The 21,446-nt window shown below is 35.9% G+C and overlaps 1 protein-coding gene across 3 annotated transcripts in view; it reads left to right on the top strand.

The window, feature by feature from the left end:
* Nucleotides 1-21,446, top strand: part of FCHO2 (FCH and mu domain containing endocytic adaptor 2) — a 97,415-nt gene that overhangs the window by 63,414 nt on the left and 12,555 nt on the right. For 2 of the 3 annotated variants that reach the window (XM_072858946.1, XM_072858948.1), the window contains exons 12-21: nt 2,337-2,396; nt 4,940-5,113; nt 5,697-5,711; nt 6,121-6,145; nt 6,888-6,930; nt 7,638-7,732; nt 13,465-13,568; nt 15,670-15,799; nt 20,475-20,586; nt 21,206-21,361. In XM_072858946.1, the coding sequence (XP_072715047.1) occupies nt 2,337-2,396; nt 4,940-5,113; nt 5,697-5,711; nt 6,121-6,145; nt 6,888-6,930; nt 7,638-7,732; nt 13,465-13,568; nt 15,670-15,799; nt 20,475-20,586; nt 21,206-21,361 (914 nt within the window). The remainder of the gene's footprint in view (nt 1-2,336; nt 2,397-4,939; nt 5,114-5,696; nt 5,712-6,120; nt 6,146-6,887; nt 6,931-7,637; nt 7,733-13,464; nt 13,569-15,669; nt 15,800-20,474; nt 20,587-21,205; nt 21,362-21,446) is intronic. The other variant, XM_072858947.1, reaches the window with a different exon arrangement.

Raw genomic sequence — 21,446 nt, 5'->3', positions numbered from 1 at the left:
TGACTTTTTGTCTGAAGTTATGAATACAGGCTACATGGTAAAGTGCCATTGCTAGGAAATAGATGATTCAAATATTTTTGCAAGATCAGAAATAATTAACATGAAAATATTAAGAAAGAAATTTAATACTTTAAGAACTTTAAGATTTTAGTGCTTTCTAAGGATTTACTTCATCCTATGAGATTATTCTCTAAATTAAATATAATACAATGAAAAGAATTTCTGCAAACTAAGTTTTTTCACAATTTTATATCAAAATAGTCAGATTTGCCAGCTATATTGTGCATGCTGTGTGTGCCTAGTAATAATATCCTTTACATATATGGCCCAGCTGGAAGAAAAACTAAATGTTGTATATTTAAGGATTTTTGTTGGTTTTCAATTCATCTTAACCGTGAATGATCCTGATCTATTGAAAATTGCCTAGTATGACAACTAAAATAATTTCAGAATCCAGAAGTTGTAGTATTGTAGGAAAATGTACCTACCCTCTAGCTATATGTTTTTGTTCTGTTTACTTTGATGTCAAGTTTCATTAGTGTTTTTTGGTGTATAAACAAGGTCAACCTGAGGTCAAGCATAGCTAAGAACCCTGATTTGAGCAAGTAGAGCTAAGGTACTGGACCGTGTGATCCTACTCTTATTACTTTTTTTTTGTTCAGTTCTTTTTCCTTTTTTTTTTTTTTTTTAACCAAATAGCAGTGAAGTCCAGATCTTACAAGTATTTCAAGAAATTGCACCTATGTGTTCCATATTTTAAGGTTTGAGCTTAAAGATTATTTTTTGGCCTTAGTTTGATGCGGTATTTAATTGGGTACAGTATTACATGTCCTACACAGGATTGTATTTCTTACTCTTTTTAGCAGAAAGTTTGATCTATGTTTAAATTCATGCCATTTAATTCAGAAGTGCTAGATTTAGAGAGCTGTACAGAGGAGAATCTTTCTTAGTAAAATATCAGACATCCCATTTGTGATATCTGTAAAAGGAATAGAGGGACAACTACATTTTTATGTTTATCTTTCTCTGTAATTCAAAAGCTATTCACAGTGAATATCTCTTTAAATTTGGCTTCAAATTTTAGATGAAGTCAAGTGGTTCCTTGCTAGTCCACTTGAAGTCTCCCGTGTAAGTCATGTTGTTTTATCTCGTGACTTATAACAGCAAGGTATATTTTGGCCATACTGTATATATCTCTTATTACTCAAACTGCTTCCCTGTACCTACTTACGGGTAGAATTAACTGATTGGTACACTAGAATAAATCACTTTTTTATATGAATCTTGTCATTTTTATGAGAAATTTGTAACTGGTGAAATCACTACATTTTGAGGGCACTTGGCTTGTGGGTTTTTGTAGTAAACTTACTGAGGCATCTGAGCAGTTCACATAGACTAACTATGCATACAAAGTCATGAGTGGGCTTTTCTGTTCTGAATGGTGAAAGTATCTGTGTATCCAAGTTTATCCCTTTATATATAATACACGAGTGTGGTTCTTCGCACATTTTAAAAATTTAGATATTATATCAGAGACTTGTTTCTCTCTGCCCCAAAGCTTTTTTATGAAACTAAGTGCTTAGCTAAGCATTTAAAATTATTTTAACATAATTCTCTTCAATTTATATTTAATTGCCTGCAAGAACTGAAAAACAGACCTAGTCTGAAGTTCCCAGATGCTTATTAGCTTTGGAAATCCAGGACGGTGCTGGAGATGTGTAAAGGAAAACTTTGGAACCTGATTTTGGGCACTTGTATTTAAGTTTCATCCATGCGTTTTAATTAATGTGGATATTCTTTGCTAAAGCAACAGTGCAGGCTTGCTGCCTTTTCAAGGAGGGAGAGGAAGTTGCAAACTGTGTAACCTGGAATGCTTTTACTCACATATTAAAGTATTGACTAGTACTTAGGAAAGGTTTTGCTCCTGCACCATCAGAGCCTCCAGTGACTTAGCTGAGAGAATTAGAAGTAGAAATTGGGAAAATATTTGGGGCCAAGAGAATTGAAGGCAGCAGTAAAGCTAAAATGCTTCTGTTGGTTTCTGACCTTTTTGACAGAGTACCAGTAAAAGCAGATGCATTCAAACTTGCCAGTTTTCATAGGAAATTTGGAGGTTGTTTTTTTTGTATTCTGTTCCTGAGGTATCTTGTCACACTACTTCTGAAGTACAGATCATAACTTGAGATAACTGTGATAATTAATGGTGAATAACTATGACTTTCATGAGCTCTCATAATCAAATTCTAATTTATCAATTATATAAAATTCAGTCTGATGTAAGAACAACATGTTTTTTTGTTATTTGTCAATATCATAATTTTTGTTGTTGTTTTTAGAACATTCCTGATGTAGATGATGAAGGATACAGCATTAAACCAGAAGCAACACAGGATATCCTTTTGACTTTTATTGTGCCAAGTTACTTGTTGTTATTACAATTCTTTGGAGAGAGGAAGTACTGATTAAAATGTTAAGTAAAGGAAGATGATTGACATCCATGCTTATGTTGCAGCCTTGTGTTCTTATGTTCATAGCTTTTGCAACATGTACAAAATTTTGTCTATCTTAGATTTTTGTGTGTGTGCAAATGTAAAAAATTAGATCAGGTGTCTTGAGAACTTTAAGAGGATGCTTTTTGTCTGACAGTAAATAAAAACAAAACAAAAAAAGCCCGAATAAAAGGTTTAAGGTGACCGTGCAGATCTTTCTGCTTGAAAAGCTCTCAGAGAGTTTGTAAAGTTTGCAAACTTTTTTAAGTATACGGAGTAGTTATCTGTTCTGTACCTGCACCCTTCCACTTTTTTATAACACCATTAACAAGATTGGGAGCTCCAGCAGTCTAGAAATAGAATTTCTGTTATTTAATGAAGTCATTACACCACATGCTGTTTCTAATTGGTGCTTCTAGCTTTTATTGTCTTTCTAATAATAGCTTTGGTATGCAGAATAGATTTTTGTTATGAGTCATTTTTTATAGACTCGTGATTTTTCTCTGCTCTTCCTTTGAAGGAAAAAGTTCTTGTCCTCTTTTTTTCCTCCTATCAGAAACAGAGGGAAGCTCTACTTAAGAGCTGGGAACAATTGCTGTAGATGTAAGCAAGCCTAATATGTTAGCAAGATAGCTCATTTTTGGAAATGTATTCACTGAATTCTCTGGGTACTCCAGATAAAAGGTAAACTTACACTTTGCAATTACCTTAAATTGTGAAAACTTTTAAGCAGTTAACAGCAGCTTAAAGTGGGCCAGTCCATCATCATAGCTTCTCTGTTTTCATCAACTTTGCAGAATATACCTCTACTGCTCCCAGTGAAGATTCCTGTACCGATAAAAGCAGTTAGTGTTATCTCCTATTTACAAAATTGATATAAAAGTGAAAGACTTTTATCCAGGTCTGAGAGGGGCATTATTTCATGGTTTGCATATATTTATGAAAGGGAGAGAGGAGTGAAAAACACTTATGCTTTGTAAAGTATTCATCTGGGCATCCTGTTCTACATTATCCTTTTTGTTGTGAAACAATAGAAAAGGCCATACTTTCAGCGAAAAAGCTCAATGATTTGCAATCCCTGTCAGCCAGGTAGTACCTCAGCTTCTGAAAATCTTGACCAGATTCAGGAATTCATCAGTTCCCTTTCTCTTTTCCTCCCTTAGTCTCCAAGAGTAGATATTTATTCTGTTGATGGGAATTTTTGAGGTGATTCATTGGAGGACATTATATTACCTTAATAAATCCAGTCTTAAGTGCTGGAAAACCACTTTACAGGAGTTGCCTGATTCATAGGAAATTAATCTTGAAACTCAGTGATAACAAGATGAGATCTTTTGATGAAATGAAAAACAACTTGTCTTTGAAACTCTATTTTCTAGATAGGATCCATGCTGGGGGGACAGATAGGCTGTAAGATGAAGACGTTTGACTTTTTCCTCATCACGACTCAGGGATTCTTTAATTTGAAATGGACTTGGAATGTCTTTAGGGTTTAGGTTTTAATATTTGTCAGGGAACAATTTGAAGATATTTAATTCAAATGGCTGGCATATTTCCAAGTGAAAATAACAGAAGCGAGGTATAGAATATGTATGCTCCCCCTAGGTGGTACGAAACTTTTATGTTTAAGTAGAGGAAAATTTTCAAATTCTTTCTTGTCAAAACAAATGCATCTTTTAAGACTTAGTATAGGCCTTTCAGAGCTTTTGTTCAGTGCAGCTCCCCTGCATATAAAGAACCAAAGCTAAATTAATCTGTATATTTTGATTATTTTGAGGTCTGTCATTGTGATTCCTTTTTTGCCAAGGATGGCAGTGCTTTAAGCAGCTGACATTGTTCAGTTTACTGTGCAGTCTCCTGTGTAACTGGCATACTTTCTTGCAAAATTTTCAGTGCCACTCTGCAAAAGGGGCAAGTAATGGTGGCTGCCGCTGCTGCTGTTATGCCGCTCCTCTACTGTTAATGCTTGGTACAGGTACATTTCTGTACCAAATGCTTGGTACAGAAATGGGCATTTCACTGCTAGTTAAAAAGACTAGGGCTTTCCTTCACTTGGTTTAAAAGGATTTCTACATTTTTCATACGTCTGTTAGAATCCCTGGTTGAGTCTTACAAATCATAAATTTAACATGCAGAAGTGTTGCTACTGTAGAATCTTTAATTTATCCTGATGTCTTCAAATATGCAGTTGTTTAGTTATATGACATAGTGCTTTTCAGAACAGAATACCATTATGAAGATGAATGGAATATAAAAGCTAAATTTTAACTGAAATGTGAATTTTGGACAGTGGATATATTTGAAGTGTCTGTATAAGTGCACAAAGAGGTTAGGCAGCATTGTTTTATCTGTGGTGTTCACTTAATATGAGCATTTTGTAAAGCATAATTATGAAATGGATTAAGCAGATGAATTTGAAATATTTCCACCTTAACTGAGAAAAACATAACAAAGAGAACCATTTCTATCCATCCAGTGATTCTGACTCTGAAGATGATGAACCCAGGAGGTTCCACATAGAAATAAAACCTGTCCAGCCAAATAATAGCTCTCAATATACCATGCCTTCCTTGGATGAATTAAAAGTATCTATAGGGAACATCACTCTTTCTCCAGCAATATCTGTAAGTTATTTTATTCCTTGTTATTTCTAATACGTAAAAGAGAAAAGTGGTAAAGAATCTTTAGTGTAATCATATATTTTACTGTTCAGAATTTATTCTAGGCTCAAATTCAGTGATTCTTTTTTTCTTGTGCACTAGGTCATCTTTGGTAACTTTATTGCAGTGTAACATTAAGTAATTCTCCCTTCTCAGATTTTAACTTTCCTTTGACTCTTGGGAGTGCTCAGTCCTTGTCTTTCTGCTGTTGCCACCACAAGACATTTGAATACGTCGTGGAGTTAGCTGAGCATGGCTTTTAACATAGTTTACTAATTAGTATTTGATATACAAACCTTTAAAACAGATCATATAATGTGGATACATGTAACATATACAGTGCAGCTTTATTGATATATTCTGCCAATCCATAGAATGATCCTTTATGCCATAAGATGATATTACAAATAAATAGTATTAAAGTATGCTACTACAATATTCAGATCAGAATAAGAATGGCTCTGATTTTCAGGAAAATATTGTGTATAACATCTTAAAATAATAATGATTTTTCTCTTTCCCCTCCTCCCCCCCCACATTTTGAAAGCAGAGACACAGTCCTGTAAGTACAGAATGGCTTTTGATTCACATTTTTAGATTAAAACCAAGTAAGTGTAGTATGTGAGGGGAGTTATTGGTAAAACCTTAGGAATGTTTCTTTTCATATATACCATGTGATATATAAGCTGTTTAATTTTACTGCCCCAGCCTGTAAAGGGATTTAGTAATACTGCTCCCTTTGTCATCTCTACAGTGTTTGTTCCTTTTTCTTACTGGTGTGGTGGGTGTGCACTGGTTGCTCTGTCCCGCCTCATGTTCTGGTCTTCTGCAAGCTCAGAATGTTTTGCCTGGCATTGAAAGCAAAGTATCTCATAGAAAGTTGAGTGGAAATAAGAACCCTGAGACTATTAAGTGTTTTATTTGACAGTTGGTAAAAGAATTTATTCCTAATTTTTTTTTTCCTTTTTCAGGCACAAATGAATCGAAATTCATCCAGTAAGTGTGAATCTTCAACTTTTAGTCTATTTATGTTATATTTATGTTAGTTTTTTAACAGTGTGAAAACAGATTTTTTTTTTAAATTGTTGAAGAAATAAACTTTTTAAGTATCTGTATTTTAAATAGAAGAAATACTTCTCTTGTCACTTCTAGATACCTCTTCTTTTTCTATATACTCAGCTGTTCCCTATTCTGGGAAATAGATGAGGCTGTCTGTGACAGTGATGAGGAACACATCCAAGAGCCAAAGCGGGGGGTCCCCATGGAAAAGTCTCCTATGCAAGTTCTTAAAACCCTTCCACCCACTCAAGTTGAGTATGATCCACAAGCCAGCAAAGCACACTCTCTCTGTTTTATAGTCAAACACATAAAACATGGCCATGGAGATAGTGGAAAGAGCATTAGTCTCTATCCTGTAGGGGTTTTTTCAGTGCAAACCAAGCCAGATTTGCTGAAGAATAATATGGATGTAAACAGTATAATTTAGGGAAGAAATTCCAAGTGAACAACTCTTCCTCCCAAAATGCATTGCTCTGTGTAGTCTTCTCCTATTAGAAGGTATTTCAGGAGTATCTGAATTTATGTTATCAGAAATAATGCATTTTCTCTTTTCCATTTTAATAATTCATAATTAGTTTAGAACTGCAACTGTTAATATTTACTATCTTTTTATAGTGAAGCTGAATTTTTTATTTTAGACTGTCACAGTTTTGGTGATAATACTGTGTCTTTTGCTTAGGTGAAGAGTTAACAAAATCAAAGCTTTCTGCTCCAACTAATGAGTAAGTTCAAATTTAAAATTCTGTCAAACACAGTTTTGCGGGAATTAGGTCTTACTTTGGTCTAATACTCAGAAACTCATGGAAATATCAGCTGACTGCTATTTTAAGTTGGGCATCTATTGCATCGTAAAAGTTAAGGAGTAATTATGTAAAAATGGAGATTTCTATTAATTTGTTTTCCCCTTCTAATGCATTTACTTCATTGTGATCTGTCTCGATTGATATTTATAATTACATGATTACAAAATATTGTTTTTTATTAAAATCTCAGGTTTTAAAGAAGACAGGTTTAGTTTCTATCCTAGAGTGTTCCATGGTAAAGTGTTTAAAATTACAAGCCCCAGATTTGGACAGGTCTGTATACATTGCTTATATATATATATGCTGAAATAAATGGATTTGAAGATATATATCTCCTTGAAAATGACAGTTATTTAACTGACATTATGAAGTATGTCCACACACAAACTTGCACCAAGGTGTCAGTTCAGATAGTCTCCTTATGTGTAAATCAGTTCCTTGACCTGCAATTTGTAAGTACTTTTTATTTTTAGATGCAAAGTCTAACTAATAAAGAAGAATTTATCAAATGTATTTATCATATTATTATATTTATTATATTATCAAACTACTACTGAAGTTGTAGTTTGATTTTTTTTGAGTATATACATCTTTCATCTATATTCCAATTGTAACTCTTAATATAGAAAGGGGAACAGTGACCTCCTGGCATGGGATCCACTCTTCAGCAGTTCTCTTGAATCTTCCTCTTCAGCTTCCTTGGCATCCTCATCCTCCTCAGGTAAAATATTTGATAGTAGAAAATGTTTTCTCTATATACTTCAGGATGTTCTGTTGTTGCTTTTTTAGTTATTGCAAGAGGACATGCTTTGAGTATCAAAATCAAATAATTTTGTAAAGCAATATATTATCTTATAAGTAATACACAGCTGAGGGTGCAGTATATCTGGCTTTCAAGCAAGGGGGAAGAGGGAACACTAGAAACCTTAGGAAAATTCTATCTTGCTTCTGCATTTTTTTGTCACCTTCTCTTGCTTTCCAAAAAAATGATCACCATCTAGAATATAATCCTATTTTTTCAGCTGGTAGGGCTGGGAGATTAAATGGAGGTTGTCACAGCAACTGTGAGACAAGCTGAGCTTGCACTGTGAATAGGGATGGGTTTCTTCTTTCCAGGAAAGACTGTTGAGCTATGTAGTACAAAGGCACTGTGGAGCTTTGCTATGAGGAACTTGTTTCCTGTAGGAAACCATGATTCTGTTAGGAGATGTGTGGGCATAATCCAAGGGGAGCTGGATAAAAATGGCAGGACTGAGAACTAGAATTAAGGGGGAGTTCCTGGCACCACCTGAGAGCAGGGGTATTGGGAAGAAAAGGGTGGGCTGAGGAGTATGAGAGGGGGAGGGCAGATGTTGTGTAGGAATTTTGGGGTGCAGGATTCTGGAGGATATTAGTGTGGGCAGGACACTGGCAGGCTTTCCTGAAACCTGGGAAGGAGAGGGAGGCAAAATAGCATATGAGTGGGTACTTGTGTTGAAGAGGCTGAGAGCAGGAGATGTTGAGAAACTAGTTCAGAAAAAGGAAGAAAACAAAAACAAAACAAAAACAGATATTATGGCTATGTTAGGACCTGCTTACTAAAAGTATTTATTTAAATTGTTTATGTGGATTTTCTCAAGGGATTTAAAGCAGAATGTACTATTTACTAACAGTAGCAGATATGCTGTTTCCATAGTTCTTTTCAGTCTACCTATTGCGTATCTATTTTCCAACCCCTACTGTCTTAAAGTAGAGACTCTTCTCCTCCCACATGCCTGAGAAAGGAAATGTTCAATGTTTCTTTTAGCTAGGTATTCATATTCCAAAAATTATAACAGACGTCACTTCTTTGTTCACAATCATGGCTTTCTAACTGTTTTCCTCTGTGCTTGATCATACAGATTGAAAAACAGTAAGGAAGAGTACATGTATCAATAGGGCAATTCTGCACAACTAGTGTTAATTCTTCTTGGCCTTAGTAATGTCCTTTTAGCAGCAACCAGCATTGCTATGTAACCCTTCAGGTCTTAAGTGGAACTTATTCTTTCACTACAAATTTGTGTTCCTTGAAAGCTATGGTCTTTAGCAAATCTAGCTTATGGAAATCATTAGATTGTCTCTTCCTCACTTAGGTAACCGGTCAAGATTATTGGCTAGTGGATCCAAATTTGTAACATATTTAAGGATAAATTATATGGACATATATATTACTGGAATATGCTGAAAAGAAGTGGTGCTTTCTAAAAATAATCTGTTTTGCTAGCTTTGGTCTGGTGTTGGAGTCTGTAGAGGAAGGCAGAGGATACTTAATGTGTTGTGCCTGGTGGTTGTTACTGGATCCAGTTGTTTATTGCTACACCTGGATGGGAAGTCAAAGCAGGTTAGGAAATGTTCATACAGTCCCTCCTGGCAGCAGCACTGTGGAGAAAGTAGTCTCTGCCTGATGGTAACTGGGATCCGTAACATCCTCTGTAGCCATATCTGGAGGGGAGTCATCTACCCAAGCTCTCACACCCAAAAGAGGCTTATGCACAGAGCCCTCCGTTTCATTGAAATTGGTGGAATATAGTGTCCTGTGGGCAAAAGTCAATTTTAGATATAAGACATCTGTGCCTTGGCAAACTTTATCTGCTAAATAATTATTTAAAGGATTGTTGTTCTAGGAGTTAACTAAAATATCTACACTAGTGAAATGATCCGTGGAGTTAAGTAGAACGTGAGTGTTCTAAAGCATAAAAAATTACTAATACATTTGGGAAAAAAAAAATACTGGATTGATGTAGGTCATATTGTTGTTTAAATCAAGTTCTGATGCTGATTAACCTGCAGCTTAGTTCTAAAGACTTTAAAAAATACACAGCTTTGATCTGACTGTATTTTCCTTGAAATCGGTGTTTTATCTTCAACTTTAAGGTTAATATAGGTAAGCTGATGCTTCAAGCTTTTGGAAATCTCAATCCAAAACTTGAATTACATAAATTAGTTGTTTTGTATACAGCATATCTGCATATCATGATGCAGCATGTCACACAGATTACTTTTTTCTTTTTACTGTTAAAACATTTCTTTAGATATTGTTTCATAACACTGTGTTAATCATTGAACACTTAAACCACTGTCTGCCTAAATACCATGGTAGTTTATGCAGCACAGAAGTAAACTTTGGTCATCCATGAATAATCCTGCTTTATTAGAAGTTTAAGCTAGCTTTATCCTGAACACACACAACAGACACTTTTTAGCCAGCTATTGATATTGTAAAAATGCTTGTTTTTATCTTCCTCATTTTCATCCATATGTATTTTTAAAATAGTTTTGAACATTTCCACATTGCTTTTTAAATAGAATTTGTAGTAGTATTTTAAAGCCTTTGAATTATATTTAAAATATCTCTTAGAAAGGGAAAGCTGTGTTAAAACTCTGTTTATTTGGGCTTAGAGAATGTACTCATTCATGGCAAAAGGACCACTGTAGAGAGGACACCTATACTTTTGATCTGAACTTTTAAACATGTTGTTCTTTTTTTGATTGTGTATGTCACTCTGCTGTGGCTCCTAGCTTTGCCAATCTGCAAGATGTTGAGAATTGACTAACCTTGCATTTTCTGCTTCTGTTGTCATCTCCTGCAACAGGCAATAGCCAAGTGCAGGGAATACTTGTGGAAAACTCCTGTTTTCCAGCAGCCTGAAGACTACAGGATGAGAGAGGAAATAAACTGGGGTGGATGATGCCTCATACATATAGTTACTCACTAGATATGGGTTGATACAGACAGAAGAACACCAAACAGGATCTCATGACTACATTGTCTTCATTCATTCACCAGACAGTCATTTATGTTGGGCCTTCCCATTACAAATGTTAACGGTAAGAGGATAAAAATGTTTGGAAGGAACAGGGTAGGATAGGTTTGATTAAATAACTTTGAAAGAAATGAAAAGCAGGAAGCTATGAAGAGGAAACAAAAATGGAGTAGAACGCAAGAAGGAAAAGACAAAGATGAGAGGAAGTTAAACCACAACAGGGAGGAAGTTAGAGGAATAAGGAAAGTCATGAGAAGTAGAGCCTTGAGTGGAGAGAAACACTAAATTACTTTTTGGCTTACTTAAAAGATGGAAAGTGACATGGTTGGCAGTATGAATGAAGTACATGTGATATGTGGCTGGGGGTTTTTTCTTTTATTTGTAAGTCGTGGGATTTTTAGCCTAGTGTGGAGCAGTTATTTTTCATGCTGGCGAGTAATGCTCATGCAGTGGATATTGAATACTTTTTTGAATAAGGACATTTTTATCTTTTCAGTGTTGGTTCTAGTTTCAATTCTTCCCTTTCCCTTCAGCTACACTAAAAGAGCACAATAGGAGCTCCTCCTCATCTACCACTGATTTGCCTGGGTGTAGAGTATCTCAGTCTTTGCTTGGACACCAGACAGATTCTGTGTCTACAAGCCCATCCTCACCAGACTTTACCATTAGCACTTTGTGCAAATCTGGTGTTACAGCAGCACCATCAGGGAGTACCAGTACCTTATCCTGTGTTTCACGGTCTCAGAGTCAGTGGATTTCCTTTGCTGATGAACTTCTTACAATTAGACACACAAGCGCAGACAAGAAGGAGCCCCAAAGATTGCATTTTAAAACTGAAAATGCCTGCCTTGCCTCTTCTGCTTTGCTTGGGAATTCTTCCAACAGCTGTGCTTCTGAGGATCAAAGTGACCTTTTCAATAATACTATATGCCATGAACAATTATTCATTGAAGAAACTGGCACTGCTGCTGAAATTTCTTCTGCATCATCTTCAGCACTACTGGACTATAGTTTAGTGTCTTCTTGTGCTCATACAAATAAGGGTATGGCAAGCATGCATTGTGTACTGCTTTTTGCTAATAACTGACTCCAAAAAGCAAGCTTTGGACTCATTTTTCTTTTTGTTATTATTACTCACCTGATATTGAAATTAACTCATCTTCTTGCTTAGAACATACTAAACTGCTTGTTAGCACCAACTTCCTTGAAAGTTAGGACAATGAAGTAATTATTCAGCTTGAAATAAGAAGAAAAATTCAAATTATTCAATTAAAAGGCATTGCTTTCTCTTAACTGTGCAGAGTTTTGGTTTTCTAGAAATAGGAATGTTTTTTTGTGGGATGTCAGACAGCTGTGAGATATCAAAGATTAAGTGATTGAATTTGCAAAAACAATTCCATTCCTAAATGGCTTTGTATAGATATTTTCACATTAAATCCAATTTATTTAACTGGATTTAAAACTGTTCCTTTTTAACACCCAGTATTTTGAAGCATGGATGATAATCACGGTAATGCTACATACTAAGAGGGCAAAGAAAAGTGCATTTGGGCAAATGTGCCATGACTTGCTGAATACCTGTGTACTGCAGCAGACTACTCAGTGTTTAGCATGCACTGTCGTCTTGGGGCATAATAAGAATTTTAAAGGAATGACTGATATTTTAGAAGTTAATTTATCTGGGGACATTTGAGTTTGCAACTCTTAAGGTGGATGTGGTCCGTATTAGCCTAATTTCTTTCTTCCCAAGTCAGTGATGAAACTCCTGTACTTAAGCGACAGCAGAGTTATGCTGAATGCCTGAGAAAAATCCATACTTAAAAGTTGCATTTTAAATAATATTAACTGATTTAATTAAAAAAGAACCATCCAGAATAATTTGAGGGAGATAATAGGATGTGCTGTAACAACATAGTCATATATTAGGATTTCAGTCTATTTTGAAGTTAATTTTATATCTGGCGTACTCATTGGATGGCATCTAACATTTATTTTTAAATACAGTTCTATTTGTTCTATTGAGAAAAGTGACTTTGTAAAAGTGGCATCTTTGTACTGCTGCCACCATCTGTTAGTTGTTTCTGTTAGGTTTAGAAGGACATGGGGGCAGTATTTTTTTTTAACTGCTTTTTACTTCTGGTAGCTCAGCTAAGAGATAATAAGGAGTTAGTGTGTTCTTAAAATCAACAGAGTAATTCCCCTATTACACTGGTGTATACTTATGGAAGTCAGTGGGATTTCAGTGGGCAAAATTTGGGTAAACAGAGTAATGCCATTGTCAGCCAGGAACAAATACGAATTTCCACTGAATTTTCCATTTGTGGTGAGACATGGAAGACTGTCCTATATTCTGAATCCATATAGATTATACACAAAAGGAAACTCGGGTAAAACCATCTTTTTACATAAAAACTTCCAAGAATAGTTTGTATAAAATCATTTGAGAGCAATGAAAAAGCCCATGATGCCATTTTTAGAGTCACTTTTCAGGGTATCACATGGCCCTATTTTAAAAGCATTTATGATTAGTGGTAAATCTTACAAAATGGAGCTTGTAAAATAGAAACATCTAATAGAAACATAACTTTAAGTTATTCTATTCAAGTGAGTAGGTATTTATGTTCAGTGTGACCTTTCTAATATTTATTTCCTTAAATTTGCTTTCTTTCAGCAAGGCCCACAACTCCTCTTTCTGTAGGCAGCATTGTACCCCCTCCAAGGCCTGCTTCAAGACCAAAGCTGTCTACCGGGAAGCTTAGTGGGATTAATGAAATAGTATGTATTGATTGTTGCTTTTAATTCTCCATTGCAACTTGATTTTGTATATACCATTCATTTACACTGTTACAGTGGAGTTACTTTCCAGCCAATGTTCAAGGAATCACATAAGCATATTTTCACCATTGCCAGATAGGCATGGAAGTTGTTCATGATAACTATGTTACTATAACAAAATAATTCTTAATAGAACTGCAAAGGTCCAAAACATAATTTTTGCATCAACTGAATGTTTGTAATTGAACAGATCAATAATTGTGGTAATGAAAGGATAGCACGTGTATGAGATTGAAGTTTTCAAAATGTGAAATACTAGCGAAGTTATTAACAAAGCTCCATTGATTTAGGGATATCACCAAAGCTTTGGGGAATGAATGGTATTAAGCAGATCTTTATCAGTCACGTGTTGACACAAGTAGCCCTGCTGTGACTTCTCCCTGCCCTTGGTGCTGGTTGGTGGAGAAGGCAGGTGGCAGATTGCAGCAGCTGCCCATCTGGATAGTGAGAGGTTTGCACGCTGTCTGCATCTCGGCTCACTGCCTGCAGTGCAGGTCCACCTGCCGATAAGGAATGTGGCAAAGAATGCAAATACCGAGACAGCATATCAGACCAAACCATGCTTAATCTCCTCAGTGAATATTAGGATTCTTTGGGTTTCATTTGGCTTACTGACTTGGAAAAATGTTGCCGTGGTAAGATCCTCTTACTGTCTTTCAAAGTAGCAAGATATTTTCACTATATTCTCATTATGGACAAAATTCAGGTCTTGTGCTTTGACAAAACTGAAACATTTTTAATCTCTTTTGCATTTCTGTAAGGTCAGAATAGGGTTCTTTTTGAGATTCTTTTCTCATTCCAATATAAAATTTTAGTAATTGCTCTTAGACCAAGGAATCTGTTCTTCATGTCATCATAATTAAAGAAAATAATTTAGCTGGTACCATTGCGTTATAAAGTATGATTCTGCACAAAGCTACATTCATTTTATACTGTTGTTTTAGAAAGTAGTTATTATCTGGATACAGGTGGAAGATTGTCAGTTGCCTTCATTATATATCAACTCCTTTTACAATTCCCATAGTCTGTATAAGGGCCACATACCCAGCACAAGTGTGATAGAACCGAGGGGGGAAAAAAAACCCACAAAACAAAATAAACAAACAAAAACCCCAACGAAACAAAACAAAAACCAAAAAACAGTTACCCAGCCAAAATAGATGCTTCAGGGGTTCCAGTACCTTTTAAATAGGTTAATCCCAAAATGATCATTAGTTAGTTTAGTAGCTTAACAGTTAAGTGAATCATAAAACCATCCAGAGATTTAGGATGGAAGGGAATTTTGAAGATCTCTAGGCCAACCTCCTGCTTAAAGAACGGCCAACTTCAAAATTGCATCAGGTTGCTCAGGAACATGCTGAGTTTTGAAAGTCTCCAGAGAGGGAGATCTTACAGTCTCTTTGGGCAACCTGTCCCAGGGTTTAAGCATGAGGTTACAAGAAGGAATTTTCTCCCTAAGTTCAGCTGAAATTTCCTTTGCTGTAGCTATGCATCTCTGAGAAGAGCCTGACTGCCTTCTTTTTACACCCTTTTAGCTAGTAAAAGACTGCTAGTAGGTCCCTCCTTAGGCTTCTGTTCTCCAGGCTGAATAAACCCAGGTCCTTCAGCCTGTCCTTTTCATGTATTCCAGTCCCAACTATTTTAGTTGCCCTCTGCTGGACTCACTTCCAATTTGTTAGCTCTCCTTTAGCTCTGTAAATCCACATTTGCTGCACACATACACAGGGCTGTAGGCTTAGGTTCTGCTTCTGGGTTATAGCACAATTATTGACAGACTGCTACATAACCAAATATATTAGACTTAACTACCCAGGCAAAGAATTAATAATCATGATCTATGAAATAATGGCATTTCTTCCAATGGAAAATGTGGGTTCTCTGTTTTACACTAAAAACTAGGGTAGATAAAGCATTAAAGGAACTATGTTGAGAAACACTATGAAATTGATTGGGGCATGAAATGAAGAAGTCTTCTATTTACGGTCTTTTTTTCATCTCTTTAAAACCACTGTGTGTAATACTCTTGTGATCTCTTGTTCAGCCTAGGCCATTCAGCCCTCCATTGACCTCTAACTCAAGCCCACCTCCTGCAGCTCCCTTAGCACGCGCAGAGAGCATTTCCTCAATATCCTCATCTGCTTCCCTCAGTGCAGCAAACACACCTACAGTTGGTAAGTTAAATTAACCATTTTAACTTATTTTAGAAATAGCTTAGTGCTGCCACTAGGTTCCACCTGTTAGGAAAGCATTCATTGGAGTTAGTTGTTCCATATGTGAGTCTGGTCTAGGTACTCCAAGCATCCTTTGCAATACCTGCTTCTAAATGACACTGAGAGACAGGACAGTGCATTTAATTAATTAGACCATAGATCCAATTATGGCATGTTCTTTAGGGAAATACTTTTCAAAATTAATATTCCATGAATTCTTATTTGGTATACTTGTATATCCATTCATCAAGCACAAGGTGTTATCATGTATTAGTTCAGAGGATGTTATTGTATAGGTGCAGAAATATTTTGGGATACTGATCAATTTGAATGAATATAAATGTTCACAAAATTGAGGTTTTATGTTCTTTTTATTTTGTTTGTTATCCTGTAATTGCAGTTTCCAAAAAAATGAAACTAATGCATCTTTTTCTTCATGTTAGTGAAGTATATAAGTTAAACAGAGGTGTTAAGTAAAAGCAAAACAAACAACCAAACAAAAAATATGAAGATGAAAAGCAAATTAGTGTTCATGTGTTGCCACTAGTTTCAGAAGGTTTTCTCATGCTTTTAAAGGAAAGTCCTTCAGTTTTGATATTTGGTTATAACAAATGAAAAGGAGACTTATTAGGTTTTTGGTTTTTTTCTTTGGGAGGGGGTGTGTGGCAGTTAAAGACATTTTAACTTATTTCTTTAGCAGAATTGAAGTATTTCATTCCTGAACACTATTACGACATTAGTCCCACGTTAAATCAGATTCTTGAGTTAACACTCAGTTATCTGTAAATGTTACTGATGCCAAGGATTCCTCACTCAGGCTCAGCAGCTCAGGAGAGCATCTGCACAGCTTCTAGTGGGAGTTCTGCACTGAAACCACTGCAGCTGTTTCCACCCTGTGCAGCTTTCCACCAAAGCTAGTAAGGTCTGCCCAGCCTTAGCTGCTACAGTTCAGTATCCATCAGTTTCCCAAATGCTGAGAAGCATGACAGAAAGATAACTGATATTTTGGTTGCCAAAGTCCATCCAGGCTCACATCTTCAGGCCTTAGCCTGAGGTGCCAAGGAACCAAAAGTTGGTGGCAGCAGCATCAATAGCCCCAGCTCCGAGTGTGCATGTTGTTAGAGACAGTGACAGTGTGAAATCATGAGGTGAGGGAGGAGGTAAGGAGGTCTGTGCTGACACCAAGGTTTGACATGGTTATTAACCTGGGCTAGGAAAAATAAACAAGGCCAGTTCCATCTGCACTGACTGTATGAATTAAACGGTCCTGGAGAGCTGGGAAGGACAGTGCAGACGGCTGAATGACTTTGGGACATGAGGATATACTCTGCACTACTGTCTGTATTCTTTTGACTTTTGCACAATCCAATGTTTCCCTTACCCCATTTGTTCTGAATAATGGAGAGTTGACTCTAACTATCTTTTTCCAAGCAAACTTTAAGGCATGCATAATTGAATGTTTCTTTTATGCTTTAGCCTTATTTTAATTTGCAGAGTATTTTATATATATTAATTCTTTTAACATCTATTTTTGCATAATATTTTGCTTTCTTGCAATGTTTAGTTTCATTTAAATGGAATAGAGGATGATCTTTTGATTGGAAGTCTTCCTACAATTGAAAAGCTTTGTGAGATACCACCAGGTATCATACTGAAAGGAGATTTACATGTTAACTAATCATCCTAATACACTACAACTAATAAAATTGTATTTCTTTTGAAACAAGTTTCTCCAGCAATTTCTGCTATCTGGCAAATACAAGTAGTTTGAAAGCTCAACTACTTAACAAGTTGTATGTTGCTGAAATCATCAAGACTTTATATAACTGTTTTTATATAACGTAATCTTCTATCTATTCCCTCCTTCCCCGCCCCAAACAAGCTGAAACTTGGTCTTGCTTCTTTCGTTTGTCATTACTACTTCTTTCAAGTAAAGTGAAATCATTTTTACTTTGGCAATCCTTATTCTCATAAGTTAAGTAGGTAAAAATGTTTCTATGTTTACATATAATACAAATCTTTGAAGATACTCATAATAAAGGTAATATTTTTTTAAATAAAATTTATTTTCATGATAGCCGTTTAGCCAATATTAAAATTATATGAATCTTTGTTCCTAAACTGAGCTAAAATAATTTCATCAGCTTGCTTTATTTGCCCTTTTTATGACCAATGACACAGTCTTTTATTCTGCAGTTTGGCAACCTCCTTGAGTGTATCAATGCAACTGTCTGCATGGTTGTGTCACTAGCTCTTGTGTCAGCACAGCTCAGGGGCTGTTAATGGTGGTCAGGGCTGAGGCAGGTGGCAGGGCACCAAAGCCAGCTTTGCTGTCACTGCTGAAGGTGCTAGAACTGGAGCCTTGAGCTGGGCTGTAGCCCGGGATGCAGCGAGGCCGCCTTGGCACAGCTCTGTGACGTCCCATCCCTCTGAGTGCTCGCAGCAGGCAAGGAAGGCCCTGAAGCTGGATATCGCTGCATTACATTGTATTTCCAGCAGCAAGGCAAGAAAATGATGACTTCCAGAATTAGGCAGTTATGTTTGTTTCAGTTTATTGGCTTTTAGTAAAATGCATACATTTTTATGAATCAAAGGGTGACAAACAGTGGGGGCACAGCAAATAAGAGAGAAGCTATCTCATTTGTAGTCCCTCAAGTACATCTCAGAGAAATGTATATACATATATATATATTTGCTTTGGTGTTCCCAAAAAAATTAAAAATAGTGTTGTTATTCCTAATAAATTTCACTGTTCAGTCAAGAAATCAGTATTTCTCTTTTACTGATAGGAATATCATTTATATATTTGCATTACTCTGCATAATTTTCAAATATCAATATACACAATTTATACAATTTTCAAATATACACAAGGCCATTATAAGCAAAAGATTTAAAAATAATTTATACATCTGTAAACAATCTGGTGTAATTAATACAGGGTAATCACCTCCTATCTGCTCTGCAATTGTTTGTTGTTCCTTAATAAATTGGGGGAAAAAGACAGTAAGACACCCTGGCAACCATAGTGCCACATCCATTGAGTGCATATTTTGGCTTTGGTGGAGTTCAGCACTTCTGGAGTTCAGTATTTCACCAAACAGAAATTCTGGTTGTTGTTAACTCATTATTTTATTGTGCATTTGCTTCTTGAAATAATGATTTCTGGATTTCTGAGACTATTGACAATCACAGCTTTTACTGGTAGTTTTCAGGGAGAGAAAGAAAACTTTGGAAACATGACCCATGTATTGTCTGAAAGGATAAATAAAAACAACCTACTGTTCATAGTGAAAAAAATAAATAAATCAGTGTTTTGTAGCCAGCATCATAATATTTCATTCATCTAAGAATTTTTGGGTTTGAACACTTGTGACTAGAGTATCACTTTTGATCTAAAGAGGCCTAAATGTTGCACTAAGATTTTTTTTTTATGGTCCTGAGAAGTAATCTGAACATTTTACTACCTTAGGCAAGAAATCATGATGGAGAGTGAGGTATGAGGAAGCAGAATTAGACCAAATCCTGTCTTCTACTTTCTTGTTACTACTTCTTTCACTTATCTCTGAATTTAAGGTCTAATATGAGATATTAGACCTTCTGTGAAGAACAAGGTCCCAACTTCCTTTTTGCTTCTGAAAGAGCTCAACAGGCGCAGCCACTGTTTTAGAGTAAATAGCGTTAGTTTGCCATGAGCAATATTATACAGAATCATTTTGCTTCTACTTTGTGGTATGAAAGAAAAAATTCTTATTTTGTTCATGAAAAGAGAAAGATTGTGCCTCCTTTGTGATAGATAAAATGATGTGACACAGGCCGTTTCAGCAGTGGTACAAAAAATTAATAAGATGCTCTCCACTACGTTGCTGCACTAATAAAAAGACAGAATTTACAGTATTGTCTTTTATATTCAGTACACATATAGAAAATTGGTGAAAAGTAAAATCCCACGACAACCAGTTTTGTCAGTTTTGACAGTGTTGTCAATTGTACACACACATTTCAAAATGCCTTAACATCAGGTCTGAGTTGATTTTTATAGCTATGCATTGGAGCTGTGTTGTGTTGGCACAGGCATCTGTGAAGGCTTCTCCAACAATTTCTGCTTGGGAATTGTAATCTTTGTTGGCTGAAATAGTTAAAAGAATGTTCAACAGTTCACTTATGTGGGGTACATTAACGTATTTGCATGTCAGTTCATGCATACTGTAAGTGAATTCTTTGCATTTCTGTGACAATTTTATCATACATTTTTCCATACAATAAGCATACAGTAGGGATTTTTTTTTAAGTATTCTAGTCAATGTCTAATTTCCTTTAGGTCTGTTGACTTCACTTTCATCAGTAGCCATTTCAATGCAGTTTTCCTCTGTCTCATATGTATTTCCTTGTGTCTGTCCATTTACATAATGTCATACTGATATCCTGTTTTCTTAGGCTGCTAAGCAGTGTTCTGATGGTGCGATTGTACTGTACTACGTTCATATTTTTCTACACACTTTTCAAGTAATACTTCAGATGTTACTGTGACCTTGATGGTGGTAACCTCTTGTGAAAATGACAGATGTAGTCAACAGTTCTGCAATCTGTTGCTAAGCTTTTTGACAATTAAACCTATACACTGTATGTATTCTAGGTGTTTCACGTGGTCCCAGCCCTGTCAGCCTTGGAAACCAGGACACCTTGCCTGTTGCAGTAGCCCTTACTGAATCTGTTAACGCCTACTTTAAAGGAGCAGATCCCACAAAGTTAGTTAAATAGTGAATTGTTTTGAATGTAATAAGTTACAATAAGAAAACACACTGGGTTAACATTTAATATTGTGGGGGAAAATGTGTCTACATTAGAAGGGGGATTCAAAGGGGTTTTTTTCCCTGGTACAAGTGACAAAAGTGGCTTATTGCTCTGTATTGGCCTGCATCCCACTAGGAGTTCAGATATCCCTGCTTTACAAAAATGTTTTCAGTGAGAATACTGAAAATGAGAAGGGTTTTTATCATAGTCAGGTAGGTGCTACATGTAAATTTGGGCAGCTAAAAGCACCTCATTCCCTCTGTCACATCCCTTGCTATGCTACTTAGGCCTTGCCTAAGCATAGTTGTGCCATGTTTTCAAAGCCTGAAAAATATCCACCAAGAGTACTGTATGCTTAACCAGCTAAACTTTTTTCTTTACTTATTTCATCTGACTTCCAAGTTGAAAGCGATAGTACATTGTCACAGTGCCACATTACCCTCATTTGAAATTGATTTTCTGTTTTTAATTCAGTTCATCAGATTGTGAAAGTACAGTGATTCCTTTAAAATTAGTGTTAAAACTAGGCAGTTAGTAAGTTGCAATGAAACTGATGTTTTCATTCTCTTCTAGATGTATTGTGAAGATTACTGGTGATATGACAGTATCATTCCCAAGTGGGATTATTAAAGTCTTCACCAGCAACCCATCTCCAGCTGTGCTCTGCTTCAGGGTAAAAAACACAAGCAAACTAGAGCAGATTCTTCCAAATGCACAACTTGTATACAGGTTTTGTATTTTTTTAATATAATAGTAAACTACATGATTTGCAAAATGAGAGTTGTTGTATATGTAAATCAGAATTCTCTACAGT

This window comes from Ciconia boyciana, chromosome 4 (assembly GCF_034638445.1).
Source record: "Ciconia boyciana chromosome 4, ASM3463844v1, whole genome shotgun sequence".
In the NCBI taxonomy this organism is placed as follows: Eukaryota; Metazoa; Chordata; class Aves; order Ciconiiformes; family Ciconiidae; genus Ciconia; species Ciconia boyciana.
The sequence above is the reverse complement of the archived record's forward strand: the minus strand, read 5'-3'. Positions and strand labels throughout refer to the sequence as shown.